The 26190-nt window shown below is 39.7% G+C and overlaps 1 protein-coding gene across 3 annotated transcripts in view; it reads right to left on the minus strand.

The window, feature by feature from the left end:
- PREX2 (phosphatidylinositol-3,4,5-trisphosphate dependent Rac exchange factor 2) overlaps window positions 1–26190 on the minus strand; it is a 331391-nt gene that overhangs the window by 16506 nt on the left and 288695 nt on the right. For all 3 annotated transcript variants that reach the window (XM_045979892.1, XM_045979882.1, XM_045979874.1), the window contains one exon: window positions 1132–1234. In XM_045979892.1, coding sequence (XP_045835848.1) covers window positions 1132–1234 — 103 coding nt within the window. The remainder of the gene's footprint in view (window positions 1–1131; window positions 1235–26190) is intronic.

Consider the following 26190-nt stretch of genomic DNA (forward strand, 5'->3'; position numbering starts at 1 on the left):
CGCAGTTTGTTAAGCATCTCTTGGTTTCATCTCAGGTCCTAATCTCAGGGTTGTGGGATGGGCTTTGAGTTGAACTGGGCTTGAGCTCAGCCGGGAGTCTGCCTGAGCCTCTCTCTCTCTCCTTTCCCTCTGCCTCTACCCCCATGTGTGCCCATGCTCTCTCTCTTTCTCGAAAATAAATAAATCTTTAAAAAACAAACAAACAAACAAAGAAAGTCACTCACTATCACTGGGCAATTCAAACCAAGTGAGCTAGTAGAGAGATTTGTTAAATTAATTTCTGTGGTAACCTGAGAAAAATGTGACAGAAGAAAATATAAAATTGATCTTTTCCGACTTCTTTTGCTTTTCTACTAAGTTGTGTTTTTCTATTAGATTAATAGAATTAATATATTAATATAGTTCCTAATAATCAACAAATTGGAGGTTAGTGTATTTTTCTTATCTTTTAAAAGAATTTTAAGAGTTAAAAACCAAACTGTCATATTTCAAATAGCACTGGGTATTAGGCCAAAAGTTCATTCTCTTGATAAAAGAGTATATTCTCACCTATAAATACTTCATGACCTAAGAAATTCCTAACATTGCTCTTCATCCTCTGAAGGAAAATCTGAGGTATGGGTTTTATCTTCAGAATAGTGCACAAGTTTCTTAGCATGGCTTGGCATTCCCTTTGGGAGCTCCAGGAGCAAGCAGGGTCCTCAATTCTTTCCTCTTCCTTGTCTCCACCCTCTTCCTTAATTTATTTCCAGAGCCTTAGTAAATCACTTGCAGTGCCCCAAAAGTGCCATGCATCCCTTCATCCTTTATATAAACCCCAAATCCACTCCTGACCGATATACCTGGTCAACCTCTTTCCTCCTTCAGGTTACCTCCTCAGACATCTCTTTTTGCAGCTTGGCTACATTTCTTGGAGAACCTTCATATATATGTCTGTACTGCCTTCATCCCTGGGAGTGTTTCTTGTTCATACTTACCCTCTGAGCCCGGAAAAATGTCCCTCACATCCAGGCACCCTTGAGACACCTGATAAATGTTGATTATTTTGATGAAAATTGACAAATCCTGATTAAAAGGAAGCTTCAAATCCAGGTCCTGTAAAACAGTCCCTATATGGTGTATGAGACTTACCTGCTTCCGCATCACGTCAGTGGCCTGCATAATGTAGCGGGGAGGCAGCCCGTGGCTTCGGGCCAGAATGATGGCCTGCTCCAGGGTAACGCTCAGAGTGCACCTGTGTGCAAAAGCAAAAGCGAGTCAAATGCCTCAGGCTCCCTTTAAGCACTTCAAGACAGTTTGGGTTACTAATGAAGAGGGACAGAATATACTCCCCCTACTCTGCTTCCTCAGAGAGTTACTCAGTTTTCTTTGGGTATCCCCCAGGTAGTCATAAGTTTACATGTTAATAAACCTCTGTTTTTCTCTTATTAATCTGGTTTTTTTTTACTATTAAGGTCTCAGCTAAGAACTCAGAAGGATAGAGGGAAACTTATTTTCCCTCCCATACCCTAATTGCATAATCAAAAAGCGCCAGCCAAAATGGAAGCAGCTAGACAATGAAACATAGATTTTTCTACATAGAACACCTGTTCTTGTTTTTGTTTTAAGTAGGCTCCACACCCAGCTTGGAGCCCAATGTACGGCTTGAACTCATGACCCTAAGATCAAGACCCTGAGCTGAGTACAAGAGTCGGGTGTTCAACTGACTGAGCCGCCCAGGGGTCCCTAAAACATCTGTTTAAAAATAGATTATAGAGCTAGATGATGGGGGTCCTAAATTAACTATTTAAATCTAACAAACTCATAATGAACTATGTTTATGGAAGAGTTTATATACATAAAATTGTAATAAAATCTATTATGACATTATTCTTTACTGGTGTTTCATGTAATTTAAAAGAAGAGACCTCTTAATATTTTTCATACATGTCTGCATGATAGTTAATAGATCTATACCCATTTATGCCCAATAGCTTAGAAAATAAACAGCGAAATTAATATTCACAATGATCAAAATTCATATTTTAAGGGATGCCTGGGTGGTTCAGTAGGTTAAGCGCCTGCCTTCAGCTCAGGTCATGATCCCATGGTCCTGGGATGGAGTTCCTTCTCAGGCTCCTTGATCAGCAGGGATCTGCTTCTCCCTCTGCCTCTGCCTGCTGCTCCCTGGCTTGTGTTCACTCTCTTTCTCTCTCTCTGACAAAGGAATAAATAAATAAACAAAATCTTAAAAAAAAACACAATTCTTTTTTTTTAAGATTTTATTTATTTATTTGACAGAGATCACAAGTAGGCAGAGAGGTAGACAGAGAGAGAGGTGGAAGCAGGCTCCCCGCTGAGCAGAGAGCCCGATGTGGGGCTCGATCTCAGGACCCTGGGATCATGACCTGAGCCGAAGGCAGAGGCTTTAACCCACTGAGCCACCCAGGTGCCCCAAAAAGAATTGGTATTTTAAAAAGTGTGTTTCCTGGACCTAATCTAAAAGACTAAAATTTTTAAAAGGAACTTTTAATTAATAATACAGGAATGCGATGCCCAGAGCAACCTTGAGAAAATTCAGAACTCAACCCCTGAATTCAGGGATTGGTGCGCCTTCATCCTTTGCCTTCCCTTTCAAGGCATTTCCTTTATGTCCTTTCACATTTTTTTTTTTTCTCTTTGGCAGTTCTTAGATCCTATTTATTTGCTAACATTACCAGGTGCTGGTCTTTGAATTGCTTTTTAGGGGGACTTTTTACATACATTTCACTAAAATGTTCATTACTTTTTGATGTTTTTTGTAAAATTCATATGAGCAGATTTTGTTTTATTTTACTTTTCAATTTATGGGTATTTTGATTATCTTTTTTCCTGTTTCTGCATTTACCTACCTGTAGTTTGGTGTTTTTTCACACATGTATTTATCTAGGTCTGTCCAGTTTTTTCTTGCAAATGAAGGTCTGGAGACCTTCTACATGAGGAATAGCTAACTCACCTATCCTGGATTAGGTAGTTGGACTACAGAAGTCCAATACGCCTGCCACATTTTGATACTGATGAGTTAAGAAAAAGAGGATAAGGGGTTTTAAACATTACTCCTTAAATTTTGGAAAGACCCTGACAATGTGTAATTTTATTATTATGCATCATTGGAATCTAAGGAGAAACCTGTTAAGTTTCATTGGCTGTTCATAGACCTGACAAGCATTAACATGACACAAAACTCCTTACAAAGCATTAGTAAAACATAGTCAGATGTGCTGAATGTTACAATTAGCTTTTGGTAGTATGTGATATTTACAAATATTTAGTGTATGAGTCTGATAACAATAGATACTTGTCGTTTTACATGCTTTCACATGCCCAAGAGAGCCAAGGAGTACAGCTGACAGTTCACAGTTAAAAAATCAATTTTTCACAAAGCACTTAATTGTCAGCTTTCTTTTTTTTTCCCTCCTTACTGTCTCCTCTACTCCAGTTTTAGGTCCTTATTGATTCTAACATTTTAATCAATAACCCCCATTACACTGGCTGAAAGACACTAAGAAAAAAATCTTTATCTTTTTCTAATCAAACTGAAATATGTCTGTTCTTCTAGATAAAACATGACTTGTCCTCATCTGCTTATAACACTGACTTGTGAAGAATTTTTAACAAGCAGCCCATAATTTTTATCCATTTTTAAAATCTTTTCAAATGGATTTATTTCTCCCTCCTTTGGGCTGTAATAAACAACAGTAGAGTAGCAAATTATCTGCCAGAGACTTTAAAAGTGTTTACTGTAATCTCCTGATCAATCAGTGTGGCCAGTACCATGCTCTCTGAGAAGGTACCTCAAAGTGTCATTTTTTTTTTAAAGATTTATTTATTTATTTATTTGACAGACAAAGATCACAAGTAGGCAGAGACAGGCAGAGAGAGAGGCAGAGAGAGAAGAGGGAGCAGGCTCCCTGCCGAGCAGAGAGCCCGATGCGGGGCTCGATCCAAAGACCCTGGGATCATGACCTGAGCCGAAGGCCAAGGTTTTAACCCACTGAGCCACCCAGGTGTCCCTCAAAGTGTCATTTTTAAAAACCAATCATGCATATTATCACCTAATGGAAAAATCTTCCTTATAATGGATGTATGTTTTCTTTCACTACCATGTCCAAAACAGACAGCTTTTTCTACCCATATCTGCCTGTCCATAATAACCACTGTGTATGTTTCAATTAGGTCCTAAGATTAATTCAAAATTTTTATAAAAAGTGAAACATTTAGGGGCACTTGGGTGGCTCAGTCAGTTGAGCATGTGCCTTCGGTTCGGGTCATGACCCAGGGTCTTGAGATGGAGTCCCGCATTGGGCTCCCTGCTCAGTGGGGAGTCTGCTTCTTCTCCCTCTGCCCCCCACCCCACACGTACTCTCTTTCTCTCTCACTCGCTCCACTTCTCTCTCTCAAATATATTAAAAAAAATCTTTAAAAAAGTGTATTTAGAAAGATACAACAAGGTCAATGTGGGAAATACTGCCCAAGTTTGATTCACAATTTGTCCAATTGAGGCCTACATTTTCCATCACGGCATCACAGGATTCCATTCTCCTGGATTAGGCATGTGGGACAAAGCCCAGCAGTAAGCCCACAACTTTGCTGTTAATATATCACTATAAGCCTTGTAGCTTTCTCTCTTTCAGCTTTATCAATCTGAATGTCAACTGGAAAAATTCAGCATTTGCAAGAAGCATTTTGATTCTAGCATTCTCGGAAAGATTCCAGATCCAGAGAGTGGCACATGGTTTTTCAATGGTGCATAAATGGATACTCAGAGTCAGGTTTTACAAGAGATCATTTCATTTTATAGGTACTTTGGTGATTACCACTGAGACAGCTCTGCTGACTCTGGGCAAGAGAATGAAGGAGCATTAGAACGGCTGGGAATCCTAGGCACATCTGTTGAGTACAAGAGTTCTTATCTGACTCAAATTTCCTTTCTAGCTCTATCTGTTTTCGCATTAGGCAGTTGAGTTAAAATTTAAAGAAATCTATATTTTGGCCCTATCCTGGATAATATGGGCCTTCAGTCTTCAGCTCCTTCTAGCTATAGTGTCATTTTTAAAATTTAGACAACCTTTTCCCTGGGAGTCACAAAAATGAAAAAATAAAGGTCACAGAGTAGACTTTGTCCTTCCTAAAATACAAATATAACATATACACTGAAGAAAGTTGCCCCATAATTTGAGCAGTAAGACATTCCAAGTGACAGCGCTCCTTAGGGTATACTCCTGAGAAAAGGCACTTGACAGGGCTATAAAATTATGCAGAAACTGTGAATTTCCCCACAGAAAGAAAAAAGAAAGGGTCAATATATCTGTGCTTATAATGAATAAATCTCCTTGACATATTTTGTATTAAGAATAGATCCCACATCACATCAGAGATTTAGCACATTTTTTAATATGATAAATGTAACCTGTGGTCAATGGGTCCAATTTAATTCGAAAGGCACTTTGATTTAACTGTGGCATGGAAGAGTCACAAAGAAGTAACTTTTGTTCACTCATTCACTGAACAATATTTTTTGAGTATCTTCTTTGCACCTACAAGTGCCATGCGATGCTGGAAGAAGGAGATTGGCTATCAAGCTAAAAACGGTTGGGAATCAGTGTTCCTCACTCATATGGATCCCTAGTACATTGTTCGCAGAGTCACATGCTTTTATAAATTTGCAGAAACAGAAAGTTTTAACTGCAAATGGTTATGACTGCTGTCTTCACCCTGTCTATCCCAACTTCCCTCTGTCGTGTTCTGCAGTGTTCAAATAGCCAGGATTATTTCTGGAACTGAGCTAAAGGACATAGTATTATGGTGCACTTAGGCTAGGTGGACTAGAACCTATGTATGTGATTCACGGTTACTTCCATTTCTAGTTAGGTTATTATAGTCTCCTGGTGTAGAGATGGAGTCCAGAGTATTCGTACCACCCATTGTGCAAACTCACTTCCCTAATGTTGAAAAGGAGGAGCAGGGCCCAAGGTTGTAATGCAGTGTTCATATCCTGGGACACTCAGGGCTGTATGTGGTGGAGGGAAAACCAGGCTAGAAATGTACAGAGCCAGAAGCTAGTCTGTGGAATATTCTTCCAAATGTCATGGTTCACATGCTATAGAACTTTATAGGAGTTCTCATTTTTGACAACAATTTAAAAGTTTATAAGCGATTTAGCAACAGTGTTGAAATTAAAAGGCTTTTCTTTTCTTTCTGTCTTTTTTTTTAAAGATTTTATTTATTTATTTGACAGACAGAGATCATAAGTAGGCAGAGAGGCAGGCAGAGAGAGAAGAGGAAGCAGGCTCCCTGCTGAGCAGAGAGCCTGATTGGGGCTCCATCCCAAGACCCTGGGATCATTATCTGAGCTGAAGGCAGAGGCTTTAACCCCCTGAGCCACCCAGGTGCCCCTAAAAGGCTTTTCTACTCAATGATTTTTCTTAAAAAAATTTGATCAGCCATGCTAGAGAAAAAATACTGAATTATTTTCCCATTCTCTCTATAGAAGATTATATCACAAAATTATTATACTTTGAAGAGGCAGTCTGAAGAGTCTGTTACCAAAAACTATGGAGGAAAAAAGTACAGAGGTGGGTCAGGCAATCAAGTAATAAAAACAGTGTTTTGCCTTTCAGATTTTATAATGCTTGTGGTACTTGTTAATACTTTAAACTTTGTAATTTTTTTTGCATTCCAAATAAATATTAAGTTTCACTTCTGTTTTGTTTCGTAAATTTTCTATTCTTTTTCTTGAAAAGGGCACTTAACTTCAGATCCCCAAATCTTTATCCATTCCAGTGTGATACACTGGGGATACAACAGCAAACAGAAAAAAATTCTGTTCCTTCTGGAGATCAAATTTCAGGGGGAGGAAAAAAGAAACTAAAAAGCAAATACATAATACCAAGTGGTGATAAGTTATCCAGAAATGTGAAAATTTTAAGGGAATAGAAAGTGAACTGGGTGCAATGGCAGAGGGAGATGCTATTATCGGAAAGATCATTTCAGGGAGAGGAAGTGCAAATGCCCTGAGGTTAACGCATGTTCTGTCTGCCAAAGAGCAAGTGTGGAGCTTAGTGTGCAGGAGCACATGAGAGGAGAAGGAGATGAAGTTAGAGAAGCAGTCTAGGTCCCAATATGTATGGCCTTGGGGGTCAGAGTTTAGGACTAAGTGAGTCCTTCATTCATTTCCTTGGCTGATGTGAAAAAAATTTCAACATTTACATTATGTGATGTAAAACAACAATTTGTTAAGCAAATTATCAAATTAATTTACTAAGTATGAATCCTTAATATGCTATCAATACTGTATTCCCAGCATCTTCAGTTGCCTTCCAGGCAGCATTTGCAAAAGCAAACTCTTCATCCTGATGCTTAAGGATTTCTATCAATTAGTCTCCCATGCTCCACTCCATCTTCCCAGCACCCCAGCTATATTCCAACCCTCCCCAGAACTCCGTTCTGCTTGTGGTCAACATCTTGGTACTACTGCAAAAATCTTTCTGCAAGTAAGGAATACCTGTCTACTTTTGGAGTGTCTTTCAAAATACCACAACCTTTCTGAATGTAGAATAGCAGTTGACAACATGGGTATCCCAACCAGAGGTACTGGGATTTACGGACGCCTTGTAGGACTTGGACCAGGTTACCTCTACTCTCTCAGCCTCATTTTCTCATCTATGAAAAGCTGGCATCTATGAATAGCTGAATAAAGTGCTATAAGAATTACCCGAAGTGGCATGTGTGATCACTTAACCATACCTGCAGTAGTGCTGTTCCCACCCCTCTTTGCTCCTGAGCTCTGACTCACTCTGTAAGTCCATCATGGGCAACATATTACTTGGAAAATCGGAGGAATGTGAGCTTTCATAAATCCCATTTCCCAAGCCCCACTGTATTTTAATTATTTACAAAAGCTCTTTCTGCTTTTTATTTAAAAAGAATAGATGTTCATTAAAATGACCTTGGTTAATTTTTATAAAATTTTATGATTTCATTAATTTTATAAAACTATGATGTTATATGATTATGATAAGTTCATGAAATTAATGACAAACTTCTATGAATATCTCCTTTATACATTGGGGTTTAGTGGAAGTAGGTTCACCTGACTATAATTTGGTACTTGCTAATATGCTTCTTTGTGATTTTTATTTCATATGGTTGTCCCAACTGATCCTAGACCTCAGGAATCAATTTTATTTTATATGTCAAACTGTGAGTGAAGGGTCAGGGAAAGTATGTGAAACAGCCTCCTGTTGGACAGTCCAGTTTCCAGATGGCAGGGCACAAAAGATAGCATCCAAACCTCTCTGTCAACTAAGTCTCATTGGAGAGACAAACCTTATTTTCCTAAATTACTTTAAATACAACATATTGTATTTTGACCATTTATTAACTCATGTCTATTACACTAAATTTAGTTCACTTTGTAAGACTTCAAATTTGGAAGCAAGTTACATTAGTTGTTTTTTAAAAGAAAAATGCTAATCCTTCTCTTTAAGATGAGTCAGGGGTGGGAGGTTGGGGCAACCTGAGGGTTTTGAAGGGTCAGGGGTGGGAGGTTGGGGGAACAGGTGGTGGGTAATGGGGAGGGCACGTTTTGCATGGAGCACTGGGTGTTGTGCAAAAACAATGAATACTGTTACGCTGAAAAAATAAATAAAATGGAAAAAAAAAAAGATGAGTCATGACATTTCTATAATAAATTACATTAAAGATTCTCAAAACCCAAGGATCTTCTACATATTTGGCCATTTACCATGATTCCATACAAAAACATGAATTTTATTCTCAGTTACCTTTTTTAAAAAAATTTTTGGTTTTAAAAATTCCCAATTACCTTTTAAAACCTTCAGAGCTCTAATGCTTCATTTAATGTTGATTCAAATTGTCCTGAACAAGGAAGCCAATTTCCCAAGGGTTGAAATGCATTAAATTGAGCCCTTGGGGACATACATCACATCACCCCTTTTGGGCCACAAGGGTGACACAGTAACTCACAGGAAAACCGATGTGGGAAACCAGAACCACGTGAGGTTTATGGCTTTGAGCTCTGTTTTCTGAGAGTGGATTTTTTTGCTGAGACTCTTAGTTCACAGTCAGGACTCTGCTCTTTTCCTTAGTAGCTAATCATTACATTGTTCTCTCTTGGGAGTGATCCCAAACTTTTCTTTTACTAGTGCAGAAGGGTCATTCACATTTTGACACAACATAGTGTGATGAAGAGCTCTGAATTTGCAACCACAACAATTTGCCGTAAACTAACACAATGTCGATGATTAAGGGAGAAATATTAAAGTAGAAAATGCAATGTATAGCAAGGGATGGTTTGTTATTTATTTCCCCATATTTGTAAAACATTATTTTGAAAATTTCTATTGTACCCCTCAATAATGTTACATATTTAATTACAACGAAAAACTATCCTCCAAACAAGACCCACTGGAGTCACTGGATTTAGGGATACATGTTGAGACTTCAAAAGCTTCTTGAGTAGCGATTGTAACTATTAAGTGCAAAAATAGTAGAATTGGGGCACTTGGAGAAGTATATTCTCTTTTTTGTGTGCTCCTGCAGTATAATTAGCAGAATAATTTCTTGTTCGAAAAAATAGGATATATGGGAAACACTTACCCACATCTAAAGGCATGCATGGGGGTGGGGGTCTTCTGAGTTTAAGGGACCATATGTCAAACTACAGTTTTGACCAGTTTTGCAAATGGCGACATTAGACATGATCCTTAACCATCTATAGAAACTGCCTAACTACTGAAACTCATCTGAAACCTTTGCATCTGTATGAAGCTTGAGTTGATTTTGTACTAGAGAAATATAAAGTGAAGCAAATATCACACAATTCTGAAATCAGTGAGTTTTGTCCTGACGCAGAATTCTACATAATAATTGGAGTCTGATTTTGTTTTTGTTTTTTTTAACCTCTGGACTTCCCAGTGTACCACCTCATTTTCACCATCCTTTGTAACTCTGATGATGCCAGTTAGTCATGCTAACGAGAGGGAAAACATTCCCTTAGGGCAAATGCATCCCTCAAGTCTCTACAGAAGAACATCCCCAGGAACCTATTATTTTGATCATATTCTTCACATGAGCTGTAAGTCTTATTATGGTTATAGGTGTGTACATCTAGTGTTACAGATTGACATTTTTAAAACACGAAATAATTTCCCCCTTTTCTACAGAAGTCTTATTTTTTTTCTCCTTTAATTAAAAGCCAGACCCATTATACTTGTGCAAGTGACCGTCACAAACAAGTGATTAGGACTCTAATCACCTGTGGTTCTCGGAGATACTCTGCTAAACTGATTACCTGAGCGGTGTTCGAGTTTTCACAGAGAATTAATGACTATTTCAATCTCAAGAGAATGGAGTAGGTGAAGTAAACTGGAACACAGCAGCGACTGCTGCTCTTTGCACACTCACAGAAGCTTTTTATGATAGATGGAAGGCTCTGCTGATCGCCTGATTTTATGCACTCCACGGCATCGGCTGAACTTCTGTCCTGGGTAGCCTAAAGCAGATTAGTTTCAACAATCTTTGAACTAAAGCTACATTTCTTCTTGTTGGAAAAATATAAATGATTCTGCTCAGTTTCCAAGTGACTTTACTTCTTTGTGCTTTTCTCATGCTCCCCACCTTATTCAGCTATAATAAAACAAGCAGTTGTGGGAAAATATCTAAGTTTCTCCATTGACAGTGGCCCTCGTAAGAAAGTAGTTAGAAGAAATAAGATGTAGAAATTATCTAATTCCTTAAAGTTTTCTTGTGAAATGATATTTTTAGTATCTTCAATGTTCCCATTTTTACAAAACCTTCCCAGAGTTGAGTGTGGCCAAGATTGAAATCACTGCTTTCCTAAAATCTGTGTCTAGTTATTTATGATTTACCCACTGTTTCACCTCCAGACTGAGAAATGTTATAAGCCCCCAGGCCATCTCACTAAACTCATCCATTATAAGAGATGAATTTTGTGCAGTTCCACCTGTTAAATGTACCTAAGTCTTTCATGCTAATTTAATTTCCTATTTCTTTCTGTGTTATAAATCTCTCCTCTCTAGGAGCACCACTAATATCTCTTGCCTATTTTGGTACAATCTCTCTCTGACTCTCCTAGTCTTGCCTCTTCCTACTGTTTTCACCCCATCACAAAGGTGATCACTTAAGCTAGAGATAAAAGCAACCTTAACTTGACAATGGCAAGGCCTCTGGTATCTTGCAAGTCCTCTTTCGCATATGAAAATTCTTTTGAAACCTCCCTTTTTCCTTCCCTCTCCCTCCCAACTTGCAGGTATATAATGGGCCACTTCTCTTGACCCCGGTGAAGCTCTTTCTGCCCATGGGCCCTGTCCCCTTGCTTTAATAAACCACCTTTTGCTACCCAACCCCCACAAAAAAAATGCATATGAAAGGGGCTCTTGGGTGGCTCAGCATCCGACTGTTGATTTCTGCTCAGGTCGTGATCTCAGGGTCCTGAAATTGAGCCTTGCTTTAGGCTTTGCAAATTTTTTCTCTCTCTCTCCCTGCCCTTCCCCCCACCCCTGCTCACCTGCTCTCTCACTGTCTCCAAATAAATAAAATCTTTTAAAAAATGCAAATGAGAATGCAAACATTGAAACAGCTTCCCACTTCTTAACATGCAATACAAAATGTTCACAAAATCACAATACGGTGCTTGGTTCTCCTTCTTCATTCTTCCACTCTACTATTACAGTTCTCTGAAATCACCAGTAGTTCTCACATAGTTCTCACGCACTGCTTCCTCATGGACATGATCTCAGAATCTTTGATCTGTCACACATCACTCCTCTCACCATGCCTTTCCCTAGTTGTGGGAAAGGTGTACGGCTAAAGAACATAGGCATTGCAGGTAAACTTCCCAATTTGGAGCTTGGATTTGCTAAAACTGTGGGAACTTGGATGAGTTACTTAAGCTCCTAAAACTGTTTCCTCATCTGTAAGTTGAGTTTCATGACATACACACCTCAGAGTGTTGTTTCCAGGATTATATGAAATAATCCATATCTAGTACTTAACATAGGGCATAGCATGTAGTATATTCTTAACAAATGTTACCAATTTTTATTAATATTACTATTGCTACCACTGCCACCATCGGTAGGCTGAACTGGTATCTAAATCCACAGTCGCTTTCCTAGACCCTACGTACTTCCCAGGACTCTGTAAGCATTCCATACATACTTACTGAAAAAAAAAAATTACATGAATTCTTAATGTGTGCCAATGGTATTATATGTATACTCCTCAAAGGTAAGATTCATTTCTTTATATTTTGTATTTGTTCAATGTATTGTATGTGTTTGTTCAAGAAGTGTTCACTGCTCAAATAAACTTGTTGAAGTAATAAATGTAATATAGGGACAATAAATATTAGTAAAAACATAATCACAGATTCTCTTATGGCTTATAAATAGCATATGGCTTTTCTATGAAAAATGGCTTGCACTTCCCTTTCTCTGGTGTAACCTCAGCTCATACCATGTCTTTTGATTAACAACTCTGGATGAGTTTTGGTAGTACTTGGAAAATATATGTCACAGTATTTCTGATTCATTATTCTTATATTAATTCATTAATTAATTTTTTAAAAATTTAAAAAGATTTTATTTATTTGACAGAGAGAGAGCACAAGCAGGGAGAGTGGCAGGCAGAGGGAGGAGCAGACTCCCCGTGAGCAGGGAGCCTGATGTGGAACTCAATCCCAGGACCCTGAGATCATAACCTGAGCCAAAAGCAGACTCTTTACTGACTGAGCCACTCAGGCATCCCAAAATCATTAATTATTTAATTACTTCCATCAAAATTGTCTAGTTATCATTTATCAATATTTTCTGGGTTCAGAAGAAAACATTTGAAACCCTAACAGAATGAGTTCTTTCACATGCTCAATGTTACATATTCTTCCTCTCTATTGTGCTTAGAAACGTATAAATCTATTACTTGAGTCATTTCATATAAAAAGTCAATCCTCTGACCATCTTTCTCCTATTGTCATCACTAAAGAGAAGCTGTGCTCCATAGTATGGCTGTCTGGTTTCCAAGGTGGTTCTTTGTCAAGATACCCCCCCACTTTTTAACAAAGATTTTATTTATTTACTTGAGAGAGAGAGAGAGAAAAACAGACACCTCACTGAGCAGACAGCCCAATATGGGACTCGATCCCAAGACCCTGAGATCATGACCTGAGTCAAAGGCAGACGCTTAACCAACTGAGCTGTCAGTTGGACGTTGGAATGTAAGTGCAGTGACCCAAGGACTCTCTCATCTCTCTGGTTTGGCACAGCACAGTGCACTGATGCTCCATGGTTTCTTGTTCCCGCAGTGAATGAATGAAGAAACAAGTGCTAGCACCTGATTCTTTTCAAGTCCTAAATATTTGTCTCTATTCTAACACATATTCTTGGTTTTTGACACCAGGAAAGAAAACTTCCTGTCCTTGAATTCAAGGGGATCCTGTTCAACTGCTCTTGAATGATTTTCTATAAGCTATCCAAGGAGGATTCTAAAAATAAGCTCTAATAGGGCCCATTGTTTTGTTTTGTGTATTCTATTTTTGTGTATTTGTTTTGTGTATTCTATTTCTTACAGATCAGAGGAGTTAACTCTTGTATTTCTCATACTCCTCTTTCATGCGATGGTGACTCATTACTGTTACTTTTTTCTAGCTCTGTTGAGATATAATGGACATACAAGCTTTTGCAAGTTTAAGGTATATAACAGGTTCATTTCTTAGACTTATATGTTCAAAATCATTACCGCAGTAGGGTTTGATAATACCTGTATCACAAAATTAACCACTTTTTTTTGTGGTGAGAACATTTAAGATCTACTTTGCAACTATTGTGCTTTTTGAAATAGTTCTTACAAGATCTCCCCTACATTAGTAAGAATGAGCTAATTACTTTAAACAGATGCATTTCATATTTCTAACTCCATAATGAGAAGATGAACTCATTATCAGAAACACAGAGTAAGAATGAAAAACTCAGGGGCGCCTGGGTGGCTCAGTGGGTTAAAGCCTCTGCCTTCGGCTCAGGTCATGAACTCAGGGTCCTGGGATCAAGCCCCGCATCGGGCTCTCTGCTCCGCAGGGAGCCTGCTTCCTCCAATCTCTTTGCTTGCCTCTCTGCCTAGTTGTGATTTCTCTCTGTCAAATAAATAAAATATTAAAGAAAAAAGAAAGAAAGAAAAACTCAGTGTTTTGCAGTATACGCTTTCACACACGTTGCTCATTTATTCCTTATGCCATCTTTTTCAGAAAGAAATTATTATAAAGTCTCTGAGAGACCAGGTGATGTAATCACCGTCACACAGCAAGTAAGTAACAGGATTCAGAGCCAGTTTTCTGATTCAAAATCCAGGGCCCTTTCCATCATACTAAAATCACATCACATGGATTACTGCATTTAGAAAATTCCAGCTCCCCACATACATAATTCAACAATCACAATCTTGATCTCAGCATTTATACTTTAAATGCATTGTTTTGGTAGAGATTAATTCAGCCAGCCCAAACTGCTCCACTATGAACGTACACCCCATAATATGAAAATACATTCATGATTAAAAAGGATTTAGATTTGAAGCTTGCTAAGCAAGTATATCACTTGTACAGCCATCAAGTAGGAAAAATAAATTGAAGGGAGACTGCATGCCTTCTCTACTACAGATTTGCATTTTTCTGTATAAAACGCACTGTTCTCTGTAAAGCATGTTCATTCCCGCCATGATCTCATTTATTCTGGCTTCTAATTACTTTTAAGTACTGAGCACAGAGCGTCAATGTGGAAAGTCTATTGACAACTGGAATGAAGCACCTGAATGAAGAAACTAATTGTTTAATGTTGTTTCTTTTCCCGACTCCCTTTTATTACCTTATACCGAGGAAGAATTGTATAGCTGAGGGCTGATGCAATACGTTACATACTGCTCAATTCCCCAGGTGGATGCTATGGTTCGCCACACACATAAAGTCTCTGCAAAATTAATATGGAAAGGTCTGCTGCTGTCCTATTGATCTTTCCCACCTTGATCACTCTTAGTCAAGTGTTTGTGACAAATGGAAAGCTTGAGAAAATTGCCACAAGTCTACAGGGGTTTCCAAAACCTAACGCCTATGTCCTTGTTCCTCTGTAACAGAGAAGGCACTTTTTCAAATGAAACACGTACATACGTTCATATGAAAAAAGGGCCAACAGGTATTTGTTTTCAGCAAATTCTCTCATCTGATACACACACACACACACACACATCTAATAAGATATTAAATATTTACATTCTCTGTATAAGAAAATGTGAATGACAGTCTAACGAGTGCTACAATCCAAAAGCCCATAATCGCTCAGACTAGTGTCCAGATTTTCTAGAAATAACCTCTGGATGTCTATTGATGCTTTCAAGATTATTGTTTGACTCTGGTCAAACGGGTAGTACTGATGAAATCTTCCCACAACCATAGGGGTTCCTAGGTGTCCCAGCCTGAGAGAGTTGAAAGACAAAGTGTTAATGAGCATTTGAAAAGAAGGCAAAAGGACGGCAGGCAGAGAGGGGCACTGTGCAAAACCACCGAACAGAATGCAGAAGAGATGGGCAACAGCTGGAGCGGGATCCTGGCAGCAGAAGCACAACCAAACTGAATACTCCACTAACTCCATATATCTTGAGGCAAAAAAGCAATGGAGCTCAAGGGGCACATTTTCAGCGCTGCACAGGGAATTAGCCATGAAAGTCCCATTAAAGATAATGGGACTTTCTATTGCAACTTTCAATACATTCTCTGAAAGTTCTCGGCATATATCTTTAAGCCTAGGCTTAAAAATCAACTGCCAGGCAAAAATATTCCACATCCTTCATTCCTTCGCAGTCAAGCCCATTAAGGTGTGTTTTTCTCAGACATGGTTTTTCCATTGCTGAGGTTAGTGTAGAGGCGATCATGCGGATGGCTAATGAGCACTTAGACACATGAGGATGTATTTGCTATGCTAAAAATGTGCATGAATATGAAACATCTGTGTGTGAGTTAGGACCTTAATTACCATAGCCACCAGGTTTGAATCTGCTTTTCTGCATTTTAAATGTTTCACCCAGGGCTGTTTCACCAATGCATTTCATTTCTGTTTTGTTTTGAAGGATTTAACTGCGTAGATTGGGTACCTTTCCCAGCTGCCCAAAGCTCTCCAACACTCCCTCTCTAGTCCCATCTCCTCTACTTTGCTATCTGCCTTTTGTCCTCACTCCGTAGATCCTTTGATGACACCAACACTTGAGAGTGTCCAGCATGTGATTTTTCATCTGTCTCCCCAATTCTCCGATGCTCTATAGAACTATTTTCTCTTTGACCTGTTTACCTGAGTCATTGAATAAAGCTTTGTTTCAGTAAGTTTCATAACTTTCTAGAGAATCCTTCCTTCAGTGTTTTATTCTGAGTCTCCTCCTTGGTTGTTCCTCTTAATCAGGGCTCACAGAGAATGGGGCAGTGGAGAACCAGAGAAGATTAACACGCCACACACGTTCCCTGGTGATCACTTCTCAATGTCCATGGTTGGCAGCTGATCATTCTTTTCTCACACCTCTGCCCCTTTTCCTGGAATATCTCCTCCCTGTTCCTAACACCTGAAGTATATTCCCAGAAAATTCTTAGTAATGTTTTAAGCCTGCTCTCTGGGAACCCTTCTCTGACACAGTCCCCTTCTCCAACCTCCCTGTACTCATACATACTCCCTATTCTCAAGAATCACCCCACCTCTTTTGGAACACAACCCAGATCCTCACCAGTGTGACTGGGGTCGAGTTGGATCCTGTGAGAAAACTCCAGGAGAGGGAGGGCAAAAGTCTCCCTGGGCTGGCGCCGGGAAGAGACATGGGAGGATCCCCGGAGTGCTTTCCTGTCCTCCATCTGATAAGTGTGAAGAATCATTAACTTGCTCTCAGCGTTTGAAGCTAAGAGATAATCGTAGTTGTTCACCTGTCGCTTGCCTGTAGCCCACACCCTGCATGTAGCTCACATCTCACACACAGTTCACATCCTGTAAATAAGTACATAAATCTTTCTATAAGTCACTGTAACCGGATCTTGTAAGTATAAAAGAAGTGAAATAAAGTCGTCTACTGATCATCAGTCAGTAGTCCCCTCATCATTTCGACTCCAGTCACCGGGATCCCCACCTCACGAAGGTGACAAGTGGCACTGAACAGGGACCTGAAATTGATGAACTGTCAGTCAGTGATCTGGAGGCCCTCCCAGAAGGAGTAATTGAGAACGACGGGGCAGAATCAAAGTCGTGCCCAGCCTTTTCTAGCATTAATACAACACTTTTTATCTCCGGGAGGCGCTCGAGTATCCAGACATCAATTAAGAACTTGTTTGGATGCTATTTGCTAATATAATCCTTGGTTTCTTGATGAAGGAAACTTGGAAGAGGCAATTTGGGAGTGCGCATGCCAAAATATGGAAAAGACTTACAGACAAGGTGAAAAAACTTCTGTGGAGTTTTGGGTTACGAGGGTGTTGGTAAAAACAGTAATTTTAATCTTGGAGGGGAACGTTAAGGAAGAGGGTCTTAAGGCTGAAACAGCCGCCTCTCTGCATATGTATGAGTTAGATGATGAAACAACCCGACAAATTCAACCTGAAAGTAAAAAATATTTTTCGGTGAAAAGGACAAAGGCCATGTTTCTCCTTTGGCCACCGCACCTCTGATTCCCTCTCAGGATGAGGAGGAGGAAATAGCAGCAGACCTCTTTGGGGATGAGGGAGATGACACTGGGTTGGAGGAGAATTGATGCACGTTACAGTTAAGACCAACAAAAACTAGAAAACACAATTCTATTTCTACACTGTCTGGCCCCCATGAGCTGCACTTAGTTTTTTTCTGTAACTTTTCATGCTAATGGGCCAAATACTTGAAGCCAATGGAGACTGTAAGGGAATTTAAAAAGACACGTTCTATGTACAGGCCTACTTCTCCTTTTGTTATGAATATTTATCCAGTTGGAGCAATAAAGCCCACTGGATTCCTTATGATTTAGAACTCATAGCCAAAATGGTACTAACTTCTTCTGAATTTCTACAATGGAAAATGTGGCTTTCTGAGAAGGCATATGAAAAGATTAGGAACTTAGGTCAGAGAGGGAATGTCGCAGCTGTCACTTACGATATGCTCATGGGAACAGGAGCTTGGATGACTTCTAATCATCAAACTCATAACATTCCTCCTGCAGCCCTTCCCCACGTACTTGAAGTGGCCCTACAGCCTGGTAAAAAATTAATTAGCGTACCGATTATATTGCCAGTTACAAAAATGCGAAAAGGGCCTAAAGAGCCATACGTTGATTTTATCGGCAGGTAAAAAGAATCATTGGAAAAGCAGGTAAGAGAACAAATTCAGGAAATACTCTTAAGACAACTAGCGTATGATCATGGTAACGAAGATTGCCAGGCCCTGATTTGACCTCTTAGAGAATCTGGCAATGTCATGGATTATTTAAAGGCTTGTCGTAATGTAGGATTCTTTAAACATCAGGCCCAAATAACAGCATTAAAAACTATGGCTGTTCAGGGGCGCCTGGGTGCCTCAGTGGTTTAAGCTGCTGCCTTCGGCTCAGGTCATGATCTCAGGGTCCTGGGATCGAGTCCCGCATCGGGCTCTCTGCTCAGCAGGGAGCCTGCTTCCCTCTCACTCTCTCTGTCTGCCTCTCTGCCTACTTGTGATCTCTCTCTGTCAAATAAATAAATAAAATCTTTAAAAAAATAAAAAAATAAAAAAATAAAAAAACTATGGCTGTTCAAAAACAATTACAAACAAAATGTTTTAATTGTGGACAAACAGGATATATAAAAAAACAGTGCCATCTCCCTCCCTGTTTGGTTGCTCCCTCTCCTGCCAATCGCCTGAATAAATCCAAGAATCAACCCCCTACTGTTGGACCCTGCTGTCGAAGAGGCAAACATTGGGCTAAAGAATGTAAGTCAAAAACGGATAAAGATGGAAATCCTTTGGGGAACCCTCATCAGGGAAACTCCCTAAGGGGCCAACCCCAGGCCCCAATAAATGTGGGGACACGGAACTATCCTATTCAGTTTGTACCCAATAGTGACTCTCAGTAACAGACTTAGTCTCTACTACACAAGGGAGCGCTGCTCTTGATATCCCTATCCCTAAGCCTGGCTTAATACATCATCTCAATGTCCTTATAAATTGTCAACAAACCTATATGAACCTATACCCCTAAATATGGTTGGTCTTCTGCTTGGATGAAGCAGTTTAACTATGAAAGGAGTTACACTGCATACTGGAGTTATCGACTCCAATTACTATGGTGAGATTCAAATTATGGTTTCTGTCACCGTTCCTTAGACCTTTTCAGTACGCGTTCAGTACGTAGTTCAGAATGCGTTGCCCAGCTTTTGTTACTTCCCTATATTATGCCTAATGAATCTTCAAACTTCAGGGAAGGAGGATTCTGCAGTACTAATAAAAAGATTCATTTTCCTAAGAAACTATTTGAAGGAAGTTGACCCCAAATGAAGCTTTCTATTAAGGGATGAATATTTGAAGGGCTTTTAGATTCTGGAGCAGATATCTCTATCATTTCTTGTCAATGTTGGCCATGCCATGGCCTACAGTGCCTGCTGATTATGCCCTTAAAGGTATGTAATTACTCAACAATTGAGACAAAGCAGTTGACATCTGCCCCATAGGGGCCCAGAGGGATTACAAGGTCATATTCAACCTTACATTGCCCTCGTACCCATTAATCTCTGGGGACGAGATATTTTACAACAATGGGATGCTGAAATTCACATACCTACATCCTCACTTGTAAAAAAACATGATGAAAAACATGGGGCATATTCCTGGGAAAGGCTTAGGTAAAAATTTACAAAGCATGTCTGAACCTATAGATCTTAACCCTAATAATACTTGTGCTGGGCTGGGTTTTATATAGGGGCCATTGGGTTTGATAAAGCTCATTCACCAATTCCAATCACCTGGAAAAGTAACAAGCCTATTTGGACCCCTCAATGGCCCCTCACATTAAAAAAAACTGAAGGCTCTAAAAGGCTTAGTTCAAGAACAATTAGAAAAAGGATATATTGAACCTTCTTTTTCTCCTTGGAATTCTCCAATTTTTGTTATAAAGAAAAGGTCAGGCAAATGGAGATTATTAATAGATCTCCATAATATTAATGCTGCAATGGTAAATATGGGTACATTGTAACTAGGACTTCCTGCTCCCTCTTGCACGCCTACTAAATGGCCTTCAGTAGTTTTGGATTTACAAGATCGCTTTTACACTATTCCTATCCACCCCTCAGACAAAGAGCATTTTGCATTTTCAATTCCAACAGTAAATCAACAGGAACCTTTACAAAGATTTCAATGTAAAGTTCTCCCTCAAGGCATGACTAACTCTCCTACAATGTGCCAATATTTTGTAGGAAAAATTCTTGAGCCCACTTGACAGTTACATCCCACATGTTATATTATCCATTACATGGATGATATCGTACTAGCAGCCCCAACTCCAGAGGTCTTATATCAACTGTTTTCAAATACAAAAGAGTACCCATGATAGGCTGGTCTTATAATAGCTCCAGAAAAGGTACAATTTACTCCACCCTTCTCCTATTTAGGCCGTATTATAGAACGTACCACCATTGGTCCTCAAAAGTTTTCCATTCATAGAGATACTTTAAGTACTCTAAATGATTTTCAAAAATTATTAGATATTAATTGGTTATGCCTAACGTTGGGTATTCCTACACATCAACTTACAAATCTATTTGCCACTTTTGAGAGAGACCTTAACCTTGATAGTCCTTGAAGCTTAACACTGCAGGCTGAACAGGAACTTCAGTTCCTTGAAAAACGCCTTCATCAAATGTTCCTGCGTCGATATGATCCTACATTCCCTTTACTATTACTTCTATTCCCTGCTCCCCATTCACCTAGGGGCTGACAGCTTAACAAGACTCTCCTTTAGAATGGATCTACTTGAAACACCGAGCTCCTAAGGTTTTAACTGCATATGTTGACCTCCTTGCAGATCTCATTATCCTTGCCTGAACCAGATGTCTTCAAATATTAGGATACGATCCTCACATTATCATTCTTCCTATTTCTATAAAACATTTTTCTTCCCTATTCCCTATGAATGATCATCTCCTTAATGTTTTAGCAGGATACTCTGGAACCATTGGAAACCATTACCCTGCTGGTATCTTATGGGATTTCCTAAAAAAGACATCATTTATAATTTCTAATGTCTGTAAAACTAGTCCAACTCCAGGCATTCCCATGTATTATACCGACGGCTCCTCTCTGGAAAAGGGGGCATACATGCACCTGGCTTAAACTTCTCAATTCAAAGCAAGTATTCATCCGCACAACAAGCAGAAATATTCGTTCTTATTGCTCTATTACTTCTGCACTTAATATTGTCTCTGATTTTGCTTATGTAGTTGGTCTCTTTCCCGCCATTGAAACAGCTTAGATATCTACAACACAAAAACACTGTTACACCTTCTCACAAAACTATAGTCCCTTGTACAATCACATTCCCCTCCTCTCTATGTCACCCATATTGGGGCCCATTCTTCTCTCCCAGGACCCATGGTAGAAGATAACCGCCAACCAGATATCCTGACATGTCCTATTTTCACATCACCTGCAGATGAACACTCGGTTTTACATACTAATGCTAATTGACTGCACAACCATTACCACATTCCACTTCAAAGGGCACCTAACATTGTTCAATCCTGTCCTATCTGTGCACCTTTGAACTGTCGCCCACACCTTCCGGAGCCAATCCTCGTGGCTCACAAATCAACGAACTATGGCAGATGGATGTAACTCATTTCGATCTCTTCCCTCGTCAACCTTATTTACATGTTGTTATTGATACATTTTCTAAAATTTCTTCAGGCAGTTCCTCAATCCTCCAAGTCCTTAACTGTTGTCCGCTCTACTCTATTGCAATGTTTTAGTGTTATGGGGGTCCCTACTACCACAAAAACTGGTAATGCATCGGCTTACACAAGCCATGAATTTACTGCCTTTTGTTCTGATTGGCAGATTCATCATACTACAGGTATACCTTATAACCCACAAGGACAAGGTATAGTTGAACGAGCTCATTGTACACTAAAACTGCAATTATTAAAAAGCAAAAAAGGGGGAACCCCAAAGGCTGTTTTAGTACTCTCTTTATTTCCTCTTAATTTTTTGAATTTACCCCAAGGTGACATTCAGACAGCAGCAGAAAACCACTTCTCACAATCACAGCAATCCCTTGAAGCATCTATTCCTACTTGGTTCAGATCTTTTAATGAATGGCTCCCTGGCCTCCTACTAAGGAAAGGCAGAGGGTCTGCTCTTACTTCCTCAGATTCCAGTGATGGACCCTCTGAAACACCATGGCTTCCTCTTTGGCTCCTCAGGCCCCGGAAGACCCATGACCCTGCCGATAACCACTGCACCCTCGATCTCCAAGAAGGATCTGGAGACACAAGAGACAAGGAGGTCACTCACAAGATGCATGTGCTGTCCCTTCTTAAGAAGAGAGCCCAGGTGACCATATCAGTGTAAGACTGATCCACCCACATGAGGTAGGATTAAGGCCCTGTCAGCTAAAGGGGAAGCAGTTTTACCATCTACCAGAAGCACAGACTCCTGGGAATTTGTTTTTGGCTATGGTTGCTCCCCTGACCTGTACATCAGTGGTAAGCGGAAATTATATATATTGGGCATGGATACCTCATCCACCACTCTTATGCTTGGTTGAGTGGAGTGAAAAGGGGCCTATAATATACACAAATGATTCTATACATATGCGCTCTCCTTGGAAGGAGGAGGGGCCAAAACATCCTCATGATGAAGGTACCCCTTTCAACATTTCTCTAGGATATAAAATATTTCTTATAGGGTACTGTCTCCTCAAATGACGAGTGAACAAACAACAGGCATCTAGCTTGGAATTGGCTCTTAAGATGTTGTAATTAAAAAACAAAAAATGGGGAACTGTTGGAACACAGCCCAGATCCTCACCCATGTGGCTGGGGTCATGTCAGATCCTGTGAGAAAACTCCAGGAGATGGAGGGCAAAAGTCTCCCTGGGCTGGCGCCCGGAAGAGACATGGGAGGATCCCCGGAGTGCTTTCCTGTCCTCCTTTAGAGTAGATGGATCTGATAAGTGTGAAGAATCATTAACTTGCTCCCAGCGTTTGAAGCTAAGAGATAATCGTTGTTGTTCACCTGTAGCTTGTGCATAGCCCACATCCTGTGTGTAGCTCACATCTCACACGCAGTTCACACCCTGTAAACAAGTACATCTTTGTATACGTCACTGTATCCTGTTTGTAACCAGATCTTGTAAAGTATAGAAGAAGTGACTGTAAGAAATAAAGTCACCTACTGATCTCAGTCAGTAATCCCCTCATCATTTCGGTTCCAATCACCAGGATCCCCATCACCTCTGGAAGGTGACAGACCTCTGTAGTTCCATAGCCTCTTTTCTCTCTCTCTCTCTCTCTCTCTGTGTGTGTGTGTGTATACACCCACTTACATTATGCCCATTTATGCATTTATATACCTTTAGTTCTTGTTGACTATGAATCTGTCAAAGGACATCCCCATACAAGACACCAAGGACATCTAAACTCAATACGTAACAGATAAATTCCACATCCCTCTCCACCATGCCCCCAAACAATGCATATTGTCCCTGTGGCAACCCCCTTCCCCACCACCTTCCCAAGCTGGATGTGGGGAATCATCAAAATCTCTCCCTCTCCCCTTTTCCTCTATTTCTCACCTATTATCTAAGTTCTGTTACTTGGCATTTCATGCTATTCACATCTCTCCTTTCTCTCCCACCTCCTGCCAGTGCTCAGTTTGGGACCTCCTCATTTCTGCTTGTACTATTGTGAAATTGCAGCTATCTCCCTATCTCCATCCTTGTCCCATCACAGACCATGACAGCCATTTAAAAAAAAAAATAACTCTAGGGTGTTTGGGTGGCTTAGCATGTTAGGCATCTGCCTTGGGTTCAGATCATGATTCCAGAATCCTGGGATCGAGTCCTGATCTAACTCCCAGCTCAGTGTGGGGTCTGCTTCTCCCTCTGTCCACCCCCCCCATTTATAAATGAATAGGGGATAAAATCTTTTTAAAAAGGATTTTATTTACTTCTTTGCTAGAGAGAGAATGAGAGACCACAAGCAGGGGGAGCGCTAGGCTGAGGGAGAATTAGACTCCTGGCTGAGCCAGGAGCCAGATGCGGGACTGGATCCCAGGTCCCCGGGATCATGACCTGAGCTGAAGACAGACACTTAACCTGCTGAGCCACCCAGGTATTCCTGAAAAGATAAAAATCTTTAAAAAATCTAATCAAATAGTATTTTGCTAAAAACCCTTCATTGGCTTCCTGGGGCCCCAGGGAGGGAGTCCCAAATCGTTAACCTAGCACTCAGGACCTTCCATTCTTCTGGTTTAATCTCCCCATCATGCCCTTTCTCACTTCATTGCTCAGAAGTAGTAAACTCCTTGTTGTGACCACCCCCATGTAGTATGCTGTTACACATCTCAGCGCTGTATTTTCATCCCTTTCCTTTCCACTGAGCCATCCTCCTTCATTTCCTTCACCTGCTAAGCACAAGTCATGCTTTAAAACCTACAACATGTGTAACCTTACACCCTTCCCGCTTAACAGGATTTCAATCCCATGCCTCTGTATTCCTCCAGACGATGTTAGGTGACCGACCACCGATTTAACATCGTAAAGGCAGAAATTGCCACTTCCTTCTGTCAACTTTCTCCACGCCACCTGCTCCAGGTTCATACAGAGATACCTGTATTTCTTCCTCGGGAGGACAGAAATTTTGGCTTATGACGTTAAGAGTGGTTGTAAAATCACTAACCTTGAAGCCCTCAGGAACACATCTCAGAAAGTGACTGGCATTTTATTTTGCTTTAAATATAATTTTGGAGGTTTAGGAAAAACAATAACTTCAGCTTATCTAAAATAAATTTTGAAGAATCATGCTCTCTTTAACAATTTGTATAGTAGATTTTTATATTTAACACTTTTAAATAGCTAAATACAAATAAAATTTAGTAACACAAATACCTAAATTTTACTAATATGCTCAAATAGTAAAATTGGGTTTGGCAAATACTGATGAAATTTAACTAATAATTATGTATTTAGATTATTTTTATCAGGGTGCCTGGCTGGCTCAGGCAGTTGGTAGAGCATGCAACGCTCCATCTTGGGGTTGTGAGTTCAAGCCCTGCATTGGGTGTAGAGCTTACACTAAAACAATTTTTTTAAAAATCCACTCTTCTAGATTATTTTTATCAAGATATGTTTAATGTATTATGATTACTGAGTCCTCCTCAGTTTTAATGATGGAAGATAATCATGTATAAGCTCTCGTTTTTATGTGCAGAAATTAAGGCTGGTCAGGCCAATATCACGTGGTAATTGGAGGTCAGAACTAGAAACTACTGCAATAAGTCACTCTCATAATTACTGTCTTATTCTTCTTTCACAGTAATCTAATTTGAAGAGAGCAATGGGCATTTTAAAATTACAGAATAATTTAATATACTAATTTATTAAGGTTCATATCAAGTACAAAGAAAAGTCTGAGTAACAAAACAAATATATATATGCAAATCTGACCCACCTCTAAGGTAAAGAATTTTTTTTTTTTTAAGATTTATTTATTTGACAGAGAGAAATCACAAGAGAGGCAGGCAGAGAGAGAGGAAGGGAAGCAGGCTCTCCGCTGAGCAGAGAGCCCGATGTGGGACTCGATCCCAGGACCCCGAGATCATGACCTGAGCTGAAGGCAGCGGCTTAACCCACTGAGCCACCCAGGCGCCCCCAAGGTAAAGAATTTTTATAAAAGATAAAGAGAGATAAAGAATGAAACTTCTATCATATTTGAAATACTTGAATTTCTTAAAATCTTAAGAGAAAATACCTGTATTATTTATCTGGTTTTTAAAATTAGGATCATTTTGTATAAATTATGGGGTTTATTTGCCTATTTTACACGTCAGCATAATTTGAAATTCTGGGTTTGTTTTTTCTTTTTTTCCCCCAATTTTACTGAGGTTTTTTTTTTTTTCATTTTAT

Source organism: Meles meles, chromosome 1, assembly GCF_922984935.1.
Source record: "Meles meles chromosome 1, mMelMel3.1 paternal haplotype, whole genome shotgun sequence".
Taxonomy (NCBI): domain Eukaryota; kingdom Metazoa; phylum Chordata; class Mammalia; order Carnivora; family Mustelidae; genus Meles; species Meles meles.